General features: G+C 36.1%; 1 protein-coding gene across 1 annotated transcript; it reads right to left on the bottom strand.

Annotated features, from left to right (window-relative positions):
• Positions 1–4,202: 4,202 nt before the first annotated feature.
• Positions 4,203–12,707, bottom strand: LOC131806809 (uncharacterized). The gene is made up of 2 exons (XM_059131524.1): positions 12,580–12,707; positions 4,203–5,164 (listed from the first exon to the last, which is right to left on the bottom strand). The coding sequence occupies exon 2, from the start codon at positions 5,160–5,162 to the stop codon at positions 4,203–4,205; it is 960 nt and encodes a 319-aa protein (XP_058987507.1). The 5' UTR covers positions 5,163–5,164; positions 12,580–12,707.
• Between the last annotated feature and the right edge of the window lie 266 nt (positions 12,708–12,973).

Raw genomic sequence — 12,973 nt, 5'->3', positions numbered from 1 at the left:
AGTTATCAATTATTTCCGTTTTCCATAACCCATCACTATAAGATGCATGACATGTTTGGTTACGTGCTGAATATAATACTATTACAGGGTGAGATAAAAAACTGCAACAAAGACAAACGCCATAATTTTTAATTTTTTTTTTTAGATTTTATTTAATGAAAACAAAAAATGTCGCAAATAACATAAAATTTTAGAATAAGTTTCGATTTGTTCGAATTGGTCACATTTGGCACGAATTATGGCCTTCAAACGGCCAATGAAACCATCACACTCTGCCCGAAAGTTACTCTGTGGTATTTTGGCCCATCCCTTTGGTATTTTTAGTGCCAACCATGCTTTCCATAATACTCCTGATTCAATAGTCCAACGGATTGGTACCCGGAGATTTTTGTTACCATTGTGAGCTGGAAATGAAGCGAGGAACCTCATTTTGTAACCGTTCTTGGGTGCTATGGTACTGAGTCCTGTTGAAATGTTCAAAGCTTGACAACACCCTCGAAAATATTTTCGCGATAATATTCGGCATTTATTCTGATGCCACCGGCACATAATACGAGCGGAGAACGTCCATCGGCTGTTATGGCGGCCCACACCATCACCATGACCGGCGCTTGAGTTCTGGTGGCCAATAGAAGGTGCACATTTTCAGCAGCCATCTTTGGAAAGTAAACATGATAATTTTGTTTGTTTACAAACTGCTGGACAACGAATGTTTTCTCATTGGAGAAAACCAAATTCGGCAGTTCACCACTTTCGGCCAAGCGAAGCAACTCATTAGCTCTTTTGAGTCTATTCTCTTTCTGTTGCGGTGTAAGTGCTTGCACTTGACTTAATTTGTCAATATTTGCCGAATGGAATATTGCGATATGTTCAGCTCACGAGCCATTTTTCGGCCACAACGACGCGGGTTTCGATCAAGTCTCTTCTTTACTTTTCGAACTATTTCTGCTGATGTTGCTGTTTTCTTCCGTCCACTTCTTTGGCGTCGGGCTACGCTTCCAGTATCACGGTAACGAGCAATGGTACGAGACACAAAAGATTTATTTACATTTAAATGTTGGAGTGCTCTAACTATAGCCACTTGTGGTTTTCCAGCCAAATATAAAGAAATCACACTATCACGCTTAAATTTAATCATGAATAACTTTTTTTCTGAAAATTTTCACTAAAATGCTTTTGTACGCTTGTAAACAATATAATGAGCTGTCACTGGAATAATTTTAACAGCTGTCGGACGAGTGGCTTTGAAATGACAGCAGTCTGAAGTTGGTTGCAGTTTTTTCATCTCACCCTGTACATACAATCATATATTTAAAAATCCCTCTCCATGAATTCTCAGTTCTCTTATATCTACCTTAATATGGTAAAACATTAAACAAAGTGACATATTTTTGACATTTGATCTTCTCGAGGTTGTGAAGTAATAAGCGACTTTCAAAAATGGAGTTTTTTTGTAAATGACAAATATGGTTTTTAAATGTTTCGGCCTCATCTTCTTGTTTTTATTGAATGGCAGTGAACGTTACGTAGGAACCCACCGCTATGAATTTAGACAGATTTATTCGAATGATCAGGGCGGTGTATACTTAAGTAGTAATTTGACCAGGTATACTATGAAGTACTTGAAGTTGTCCTATTTAACGAGAAGTTGCAACTCTGGCATATCCGGGGTCCGAAGTGAGCGCATTTCTTACCAGACGTAGTGACGTGAACAGTTCTTTTTGACATTCTTTATCAGTTATTGGATGGTATTTGTGATTTTTGAATCAAATTCAATTGGGATCGTATCTGGTATCTCCCATATAAATGATTCAATGTTGTCTTCTAATGTGACAATTGAAGCGGGTTCAACTGTATATACATGAGCTTCAACATAGGTTAACAAAAAAATTTCCAAACCACCACGAAGTCTCAAACACTGATACCAAGAGTTATCTAAATATCAAATTTCAAAATCTTATCTCTATCCCTTCACCCAATACCAAATATAGTACCATATTCAGTACTTTTCGTACAATTATAGTACACATTTCCGGAACCTCCTTCATGCCTTCAACAATACCAAATTGTACCAAATATAGTACTATTTAGTACTTTTTGAGCACTTATGGTACACATTTCCACAATCAACACTATAACAAACCTATAACCAACAGGGACACAATACAAAATTTCAGTTTCACATTAAACAAAACTGTTCCAAAGAACACTTATTATTTCCAATACCACCTTCATATATCAAACTTAATTTCCAACCTTGATTCTCATACCATATTTCAAGCTTTTTGCTCTAACCGTTCACATAACCATTTTAGAACCATAAAGCTCGAATTTTCAAAAACAATTTTGTACACCCGCACTTTCAAATTTCGGAATTCTAGCTAATTCCCTTTGTTAAATGCAAAGTATTCAATTTTTAGTATATTTTTGTATTGTTTTTACCCTTTTAGTACGAATTTCCAGTCACAAGCCTACGCACCAAGACTAACCTCATAAAATTTATTAAAGCCACCGAAATCTCGCGGTAGTATTGACATTGTCTGAATTCGTCTTAGTACGCTACCAGACTTTTTGATCATTACCTATTCCGTTTCTCCCACAGTAATAATTTTTACAAATTCAGTGTAAAAATGTTCGAATGTTATTTCTTCCTAAAAATCCCTAATCCCAATCCAACAACATACCCAGAAATTCATTTTTGAGAGACCGACTAGCAAATATAGCATTTTCAGATTAAATGAAACCTTTTGCAATTCAAATGAATCTTTTTGCAGCGGGAATAAAACCTTTTGCAGTGGAATTGAAACCTTTTGCAGTGGAAATGAAACCTTTTGCAGTGGAAATGAAACCTTTTGCAGCGGGAATGAAACCTTTTGCAATCGAAATGAAACATTTTGCAAACGAAATGAAACTTTTTGCAAATCAAATGAAACTTTTAGATTTTTAGAAGGAAAATTAACAAAACATTTTTATTTTTAGTAGGTTTAAAATTAAATCAACTAATTATAACTAATATATAGTTAAAGAGGAATTTTTATAGATTATAAATATCTATGTTTTTATAACATTTTTTCTTAAAGCTTCCATAAAACACAAGTGTAGATGCAGAAAGATTGAAAAAAGTTTTTCAAGGTATTTTTTTCAAAGGACCCGAATTAGGTAAATTTTTATAAACTCCTCCATGTAAAGGAGGATATATTATATTTGTCATTCGGTTTGTAACACCTCTAAATATTCGTCGTAGACCCCATAAAGTATATACAATCATGATCATAGTTGATTTAATGATTTCCACTTATCTGTCTATTGAAATCACGACTGCTCTATCTCCATAATCAATAAAGTTGCGAAGCGGAAATCCTTTATTAGGTTAGATTAATAGTATACTATAACTATAAAAAATTGTGGTAAAGCTTTGTTTTTAGGCTTACCTTTTTTGCCCTTTCTAAATTATAACAAATTTATATGGTTTTTTTTATTTATTTCAAATGGTTCGTTTTTATTTGTGTTTTTATGGGGGTGCACTTAGATTTAAGGATAATTAGGTTTAAAATTTGAATAATTTATTTTAGGTTTATTTCATGGCGTTTTTATTTTGTAGACTTTAAATTTTAGTTAATTAGTATTAATTCATTAGATTTTAAGTTTTTATGTACAAGTTTTATATGTATGGTGTATGTGTTTTTTTTTTATACAATTTTGTTTTTCACCTTCTTGTTGTATGTTGTTGAACGTCTTTGTAATTTATTTTAACAATTTTAACTCGTTTTGTAATGTTGATACTTCTTGTTGTTGGTTAGATGTTCACTGTTGTATGTTAATATCAATGTAATTAGATTTGGTTCTCTATTTTATTTTGCACTGACACTTGTCACACGGGGGGAAACTTGTTTTCGCGACGAAAATTAAATCAGAACTAATTATTGTCCAATTTGCATCGTCACATTAAACCAGTTTTGGCTGTTGACGATGCTTATTTATTGGAATTCAGCATTGGAATTTACCGGTGGCTGCATGAATGTATGTGTGTATATGTAAGTGTTTCAATCATTTACATCATTCCGTTTTGATGTATTTTATGCAGCCGCCGGTAAATACCCAACCAACAGTGTTGGGCAAAATTGCGTAAATTTATGAACATTTTCTGGGCCCCGAATGACAAGTGTAAGTATTCATTTGTAGTATACCATAAGAATTCTCGTTCATCCGTTCCTCGGCATATTCTTGATGGGTCCGGCAAACACGTAGCCCAGTTGTGTGTTGTAGGCCAGGACATCTCCAATTCCAGCTGCTGTACACCCTTCTTTTCGTATGGCGGAGTACGTGTCCGCTCCCAGTTCCACATCGATCGGACTATTTCCTCTGGGATCAGGGTCAGCAAGCGCATAGTTCGTAAAACATCTCGTGGGGTCTTCTAATATCGGGTCTGAGTAAATGCGTCTGGGGAGGTCTTCAATTATTAAAGCATTTACCTTCAGACTCCAATCAGAGTTTGTGCGGCGGGGCGAAACGGTGAAGGTGGTGAATCGCTCCCCTTTGTAGCTCCGCGACTGCAGACCCAGGCGACGGAAAGCTGCATACGAGATCTTGGACATCGTCGCCGATTGGCTAACTATGGCTCGCAACATGCTGAACCCCTCCATGCCCTCGGCCGTTATGCGCACCATAGCCGTCGGTACAAATACTAAGTCCCATGCGAAAGCTGGGGTGGTGACGGCTTCTATATTTAGGGATACCTCTTCCAATTGAGACGCCCCGTGCAATAGGGTATGGTGCCGGTAGTTGCATCTCCGGCAACCAGTTAAAGACGGGCAGTCGGGGGCCAAATGACTTCTCGCCAGGCAATTTCGGCAATACCCCCGACGCTCCACGGTCTCATACCGCTGAAAGGGCGTCTGCCGGCGGAACCTCTCACAGGCACTGAGGGCATGGTCTTCTTGGCATAGTCCACATGAATATTGCCAGTAGCTTGGTCTTTCTTGGCGTTGGCGGGGTCTTGCATCGGATCGACTTCGTTGACGTCTTTCAGGGGATGTGGAACTGGGACGTTGGATTGGCCGTAAGGGTCTGTTGGCGCTTCTTGCTGTAGGACGGGCAGATGAGGCTGGGCTACGGCTGCGATCGTCCAGACGGTAGTCCTGGTTGGGCAAGTAAGCGGCCATATCTGAAAGAAAATGAAGGCGAGTACTAAATTCTTTTTTGGGTGTGAATCCGACTAGTCAGTCGGAAAACAATTTGACAATTTTTGTTATGGGTCTGCTAATGTTGCCACTTGCCGTCCGTATGTCTACAACCCTGGTATTTTGATCACTGCCTGGATACGTTTTTTCGATACGACCTAACTTCCATTCATGCGGAGCCAATCTATCATCTTTTACGACAACTAAATCTCCCTCTTTGATATTCTCTTTTTCATATTTCCACTTAGTTCTTCTGTGAAGTTCGTGAAGATATTCTAATTTCCACCTGTTGCAAAAATATTGAGAAATAACTTTGAGTCTTTTCCAACGATTGACTAAGCTTAGATCTGTATCTGAAATGTCTGGTTCAGCTGGGGTAAGGATAGATGTTCCTATTAAGAAATGGCCAGGAGTCAAAGGGGAAAGGTCATTTGGGTCATCGCTAGCAGGACTTAAGGGTCGCGAATTAAGACAGCCTTCAATTCTTGCTAAAATAGTTGTAAATTCTTCAAAAGTGAAATTCATTTTTGGGATGCTTTTTCGTAAATGAATTTTAAATGATTTAACACCAGCTTCCCACAAGCCGCCCATGTGCGGAGCACCAGGAGGAATAAATTTCCAAGTAAGATTTTGAGTGAAGTTGTTTTGAATAGTGCTATGTTGAATATTCTTCATGAAAGCTAATCGATCTCGCTTTAATAGATCAACCGCTCCTACAAAGTTAGTTCCGTTGTCAGAAAATATACAAGATGGACAACCTCGCCGACTTATGAACCTAGAAAAAGCTGCAAGAAAGGCATATGTCGACAAATCGCTTGTGGGTTCTAAATGTATAGCCTTCGTGGCGAAACAAACAAACAGGCACACATAGCCTTTTGTAATAAAGCAGGCTCTTCCTGAATAACTTTTAATGTTAAAGGGTCCTGCGAAATCTACCCCTGTGTTTGTAAAGGGTCGAGAGAGAAAAGTACGTTCGGGTGGTAGCGAAGCCATTATTTGAGTTTGGGTTTGTTTTTTGTGAATTAAGCAGATTCGACATTTTCGTATGGTTTGTTTGATTAGCGATTTGAGTCCAAATATCCAGAATTCGGACCTTAATACTCGGGTCATTAATTGATTACCACCGTGCAAGGTGATCTTATGAGTGAATTCGACTAACAAATTGCTAAGCTTTGCGCCATGTGGTAGTATTATTGGATGACGTTCGCTATATGTAAGGGCTGGCGATTGTACCAATCTGCCATTTGCTCTAATAATACCCTTTGAGTCTAGAAACGGGTTGAGTGTCAATAGAGGACTTGAAGGAGAAATTTGAGTCTTTTTCATAAGTGAGTTGTATTCTTCGGCATATACGAATTTCTGGGTACGAATTATGCAAGATCGTTTTCCATCTTGGATTTCGGCTGCTGTAAGGTCTTGTGATGACGTGCGAAGATGTTGCCTATTTGCTCCAGTATTTTTCCAGAGTCTTAGAGCATATGCGTATGATCGATAAACTTTAGATAAAGAGGAGAAATTTTTTAAAGGGTCATCTCTTTCCGCGAAAAGAGTCATGACTTTTGCCGTTTTGGCTTCGGCGTTTGTGTCTTGTGGGATATCTTGTGTTGGCCAACGGTCTTTTGGCATTCTGAGCCATTGAGGTCCCTGCCACCAGAGTTCATTGGTCTTTAGCTCGGCGGGTGAACATCCACGGCTCGCAATATCAGCTGGATTATTTTCCGAATCGACATGTCTCCAATTTTCTTGTCCAACATTATCAGAAATTTCCGAGACTCTATTTCCAACAAATGTGCTCCAGTGACAAGGAGGCTTTTTTAACCATGCTAAGACGATGGTAGAATCGGTCCAAAATTGTGTCGAATATTTTGATATTTGTAGGCTATTAACAATGGATTTTGCTAACTTGGAGAGTAATACTGCCCCGCATAACTCGAGTCTGGGTATTGACAGTTTTTTAATTGGAGCGACACGAGTTTTTGCTGCTAGTAAGAATGTATGTGTGGTATGGTCAGTATTTTCCACTCTAATATATAGAGTGGCTCCATACGCGCTTTCCGACGCGTCACAAAATCCGTGAATCTCTACAGAACCATCTAGCGTGTATTGAATCCATCGAGGAACTCTGAGATATTCAATATCTTTGCTATTTTTGACAAAATTGTTCCAGTTCATTTGAGTTATTGGTTTTAATTGATCATCCCAGTCAATTTTGTCTAGCCAGATTTGTTGCATTATTAGCTTAGCTACAACAACCACCGGTGCCAGCCATCCACATGGGTCAAACAATTTGGCTATCGTTGATAAAACTTCTCTTTTTGAGGATATATTTTTATTTTCCATAGAAGGTGGTGTGAAAGAAAAATAATCGCCTGAGATATTCCATCGAATTCCAAGGGTCTTAGTAGAAGCATCTTCGGAAATGTCTAGCCAATTGAGTGGTAGTAAATGTTCATGTGGAATATCTTGTATTATTTTGTGATTATTTGACGCCCATTTCATTAGTGTAAAACCGGCAGAGTCTAAAGCGTCAGTTAATTCCTTTCGAGCTTTTATTGATTCATCCTCAGTGTGGCCGCCAGCTAATACATCATCAACATACAAATTATTCAAAATTATATTTGCGGCTCTAGGGTATAATTCTTTTATATCTTCTGCTAGTTTGAGAAGAGTTCTCAATGCTAAATATGGTGCGCAGTTAACTCCAAATGTAACTGTTAGCAGCTCATAATCCTCTACTGGGTTTTCAGGAGACTGTCTAAAGAGAATTCGTTGATATTTTGTTTGCTTTGAATCCAAAAGTATCTGTCGATACATCTTTGTTATATCTGCATTGAAGGCATATTTGAAGAATCTCCATTTTAAAATTTGCAATACCAAATCCTGTTGAAGAATGGGTCCAGGATATAGTAGGTCATTGAGACTTGTTTTGTTTGATGAAGGACAAGAAGCGTTAAATACGACTCTTAACTTCGTCGTGAGTCGATCGGGTTTTATCACAGCGTGATGTGGTAGATAATAATTTGGCATTTTATCTATTTCATTCGGATTGATTTTCCTCATATGACCAAGTTCTAAGTATTCAAGAATTGAGGCATCATATTGTTCTTTGATCTCAGGTGTTTTCATAAGTTTTTTCTCCATTCTGTAGAATTGAGCTAGGGCGATGTTTCGGGAATTCCCCAATTCTTCGCATTTTTTGAATGGGAGAGTCACCACATATCTTCCATCCTTGTTTCGTATTGTTGTTTCAGTGTAGTTTTGTTCGCAAAATTGGTCTTCTTCTGACCGTAAAACTTTTTTAGGGGTCTCTTCCACCTCCCAAAAACGTGTAAGTACTTTTTCTATTGAAGTTGTATTTAGAAGTGATATTTGTTTTCGTTGAAGGGTGCTTCCTGGTATGGGTCCTCCAACTATCCATCCAAATTTGGTTTTTTGTGTTAAAATTGATCCAAATGTTTTCATTGGAGTTCCAATTGTGAATATTAATGGTCCAATGTCCATTCCAATAAGTAAATCGATTGGTTGACTGACGTAAAATTTCGGGTCAGCCAGTTCTAATGCTGTTACATCTCGAAGTTGTGATTCATCTAAGTTTTGCGGTGGCAAATTTGTAGGTAAGTTCTTTAAAACTGGAGCCCAGACTTCCAGTTTAAAGCTAGGGTCGTATTTGGATCTCATAGTAAACAAGCAAGATTTCGTTGAAGTCTCAGAAACAAATTGACTTAAGCCAGTGACATGAACTAAGTTGTTCCGTGTAGGTAACTTCAAAAAGTTTTTCATCTTTTCAGAAATAAATGTGGATTGTGATCCTGAGTCTATTAGAGCTCGGGCATCGTAAAGTTGTCCTTTGGTTTCAATTTGTACTATTGCTGTGAAAAGTAGCGTTCCTCCAGATTGTCGCTCACTAATTTGCTTATCTTGGAGGGTCAAAGTAGTAATAGTAGTTGGTTCTAGGTTTGTAGTGGACTGTATTTGATTTGTAAGAGCGGCAGCACTAGTACTAGGTTGTGCTTCCACTCGAGCTAGGTATGTATTTGTTGTTTGGGTTTCCGTTCCCTTATGTAACAAAGTATTGTGTCGCATAGTACAAATCCGGCAGCCAAAGCGACTTTTGCAATCCTTTACTCCGTGATTTGATGACAAGCAATTGTAGCATATGTGTGATGTTTTCACGATGTGAATTCTGTCATTCACACTCTTTTTCAAAAATTCGCTGCAATCTCTAATGAAATGATTTGATTTGCAGACTTGACATGTTTGAGTATTTTTTGGTTTATTTTGTTGAGGTTGTGATACAGTAGTAGGTCTTCCTCCAAAATTGTTTGTATTTCTTGAGACATTTGTTTGAAATGTTTTCAAAAATCTAGGCGTTTGATTGTTAGTTGGTTTTTGTTGAGCAAATTTCGATATAGAGGGCTTTATATTTCCAACTGATTCCAAAGTTTTGAATTTGTTTGTTAAGAAAGCGTCAAACTGTTTCCATTTTGGAATCTGTTTGCAATCGCTTAATGAGTTCTCGAATTCTTCTAAAAAGCCTCTAGGTAATTTTGTTGAACAAATGTATATTAAAATCGGATCCCATCCTTTAACATCGACATCAAGCATCCCCAGTGTCTGAATGCAGCTATTTACCGTGCGTTGTAGTTTTTGAATTGTGTGACTTGATTCTGTAGAAACTCCAGGTAGATTAAAAAGTGTCTTGATTTCTTCATTAATTTGCATCCGTTTATTCTCGTAACGATCTATGAGATTTTTCCATGCTAATGTAAATCCATCATTTGTTAGTGGGACATGCGAAATAATTTCTCTAGCTTCTCCTGCGGTCTTCTGCGTTAAATGGAATAATTTTTCGACATTGCTTAATTTTGAATTGTTTATGTAAATTGCCGAAAATAGATCTCTGAAAGTTGGCCATTCTCTATAACCACCTTTAAATGTGTCGGTATCGCATGGAGGTAGCCGCGATACATTAGTAAAATCCACTTCCCTTCCTTGTTGTGATATCTCTGACTCTCTTTTCATTTTTTCCTGTGCCTTTTCATCCAAAATATTTTGAATTTGTCCATTTATTGAACTCAGCGCCTGTTTATATGATCCCATGGTATCCATATAATGTTTCCTCAGTTTATTTTTGTCGATGGTTTTTCCTCCTTCCTCTGGAACATAATCACGGCAGTCTAAATATGCCCTTTTGACCTGGTCCCATGCAGAATCCAACTCCATACGTGTTGTCTCCAAAGTATGAACCGTGTCATCCGGTTTGGTTATTGAAAAAATTGAAATATAATCCTGAAGATCGTTGACGCAGTTTGCGAATTTTTCGCTTAGGGTCTTATCCATTTTGATGCCTGAGTATTAACCTTTACCGAAATTTTGTTGTGTTGCAAAAATGAAAGGTAACCCAATGAAAAGGATTGACTTGGAATAAGATTCAAACTTTTATCCAGATTTTTATTTTTAAAAAATAAGGATAAGCTATCTTCTTCAATTTGATCAACGAAATCTATGTTCAATTATTGGTTTGGTTCGAATTATATTTCGTTTTCTTCCCAAAAGTTTCAAAATATTTGAAAAATTTCAACAATTTTCTTTGTATTTGACGCCGGTTTGATTTGATTAAAAATTGTTTGTTGGGTTGCCAAAGGGTCAATTTTTTGCCAAAAGAAGCCGAAAAAGAAAATAAAATCTCTTAAAGTCCACTTACAGGAGGATTTTATTTTTGCAAATCGACAAATAATCCAAAAGTTTTTTTTTTTTTGTAACAAAATTGTGGAAACAAGAATTGCAAAAACAGAAATTACCAGAGATGTATTGTTACAATAAACGATTTTTTTTTCCAAAAAACAACGAGAGTCTAGTTTGATAATCAAAGAGAAGTTGAAAATTCCAAAAAAAATTCCAGAAAATCCAAAAATATTTTCAACGACGTAAAAATGTGTGTTGGGTTGTCGAACAAAAGTTTCAAAATTTTTACTTAAAATCGCTTAATATCCTATGACAGGAGGATTTTATTTTATAAAAGCCAATAACTTTGATTATTGCTGTGAAAATTTGTCTGATTCAACAAATTTTCTAAATTCGCCAAATTTTTTCGATAAAATTCGCAACGAGAATTAGAGAAAATTATGTATGTATAAATCCAAATATTTCAGAAGAAATATTTCAAACAAATAATTTGGGTCAAAAATCCAAAAATTTGAGCAAAAATTTCCAAAAAATTTGATTTGGGTCAAGGTCCAAATATTTCAGCGGAAAATTTTATGTCCCAGCAAAATATTTCAAAAGAAAATAATTTGGGTCAAAATCCAAATATTTTCAGCATAAATTTCAAGAATTGCAGAAAAATTGAAGAAATTGCAAAAAATTTAAGAAATTGCAAAAAAAATCCAAGGAAGAAATTTTTCCCAAAAAGTCGTGTAATGTGTCACAAAATCAAAAAAGTTTACCAGCAAAATATTTCTGCGAAAAATGCAAGAAATTAATTTTGGGTCACAGAAAAATTTTTAAGCTCCTTAGAGCAATAGATATTGTGCTAAATGGGAAAAAGGGTTAAAATTAGAATAAAAATAAAAATTGTAAATATATGGGATCGATTTTATGTCTGTCCACCAGACTCCGATATAAAATTTGTTCTCCAAAATTTCAAAAAAATTTGTAGTTTAAGTTTCAAATGTATGTCTGTCCACCAGACGCTTGCTTTTTTGCCAATAATTTTTTTTTTTTTTTTTTTCAAAAATTTCAAAAAAAATTTGTAGGTTTTGTATCACATGTGTGTCTGTCCACCAGACGCTTGCTTGGTTTCCAAAATTTTCAAAAAAAATTTAGGTTATTTTTTGTCTGTCCACCAGACGCTATTTTTTTTTTTTAAACGGTTGTTATTTACTTCTTTATGTTATCGATAGGCGCCAAATATTTCCAAAAAATATGGCGACTATATTTTGCAAGTGACGCTTTGTTTCCAAAAAATTGTATATACTTTTTGCAATATGGCGTTTATATATTTGCCAAGTTTGGTGACGCCAATTTTCCAAAGTTCAAAGCTTATGTATTTGTGTCAATATGGCGCTTATGTATTTACCTGAACTCCACGTTCAGAAAATTCCAAGATTTTTAGTATATATATAGTTATTTATGGCTGAAAATTCCCGCTATTTTTGAAAAAAATATGTGTCTGTCCGCTTTTTTCCTTCGGGTCAATAGCCAAATGTCCGTCCACAAAAATGGCTCCAAATTGGGAAATTTTCCGTCACAGTGTCTAAGTGGGCAACTAGCAGCTTTGAATATGGGTCAAAGTGTTATTGCAAATTATGGGAATATGCGGGTCAATGCAAATATTGAAGATTTGCCTGCTCCCGAAATGCCCTTTTGTGTCAAAAAAGAAATTTAAACGAGTACTCACTTTGATTTTGGGTTTTGGGTCTCGGTTGTTGTTGGTGTTGTTGTGCTGCGTGTGTCCGTCCGTCTCTCCTTGCTGCTGGTTCCACAATTTTCCTTGTTGTTGCTCTCTGTGTCACTGTATATTGTCTCTTTTTTATCACTTTCTATTGTCTTTTTGGGTAAATTAATCTTTAATGTCACTTTTTTTTTTATGTCACTCTTCTTGTTGTATAAAAAAATTAATGTCACTTTTCTTGTATAAAAAAATTAATGTCACTTCAAAATTTTGTTAATTTGTTGAAAAACTTTTTTATTTTTCTTTTTTAAAATTGAAGAAAAAATTTAATTTTTCTAAAATTTTAAAAATTTATTTATTTTCTTGTAGCACTGTGTAACTTTACTTTTTGTTGCACTGT

Source organism: Musca domestica, unplaced genomic scaffold (genome assembly GCF_030504385.1).
Source record: "Musca domestica strain aabys unplaced genomic scaffold, Musca_domestica.polishedcontigs.V.1.1 11, whole genome shotgun sequence".
In the NCBI taxonomy this organism is placed as follows: domain Eukaryota; kingdom Metazoa; phylum Arthropoda; class Insecta; order Diptera; family Muscidae; genus Musca; species Musca domestica.
This window is presented reverse-complemented; position numbering and strand designations above follow the sequence as displayed.

Excerpts from the sequence above, each read along its gene's own strand:
- LOC131806809 (XM_059131524.1), bottom strand. The coding sequence starts at position 5,162 with ATGGCCGCTTACTTGCCCAACCAGGACTACCGTCTGGACGATCGCAGC.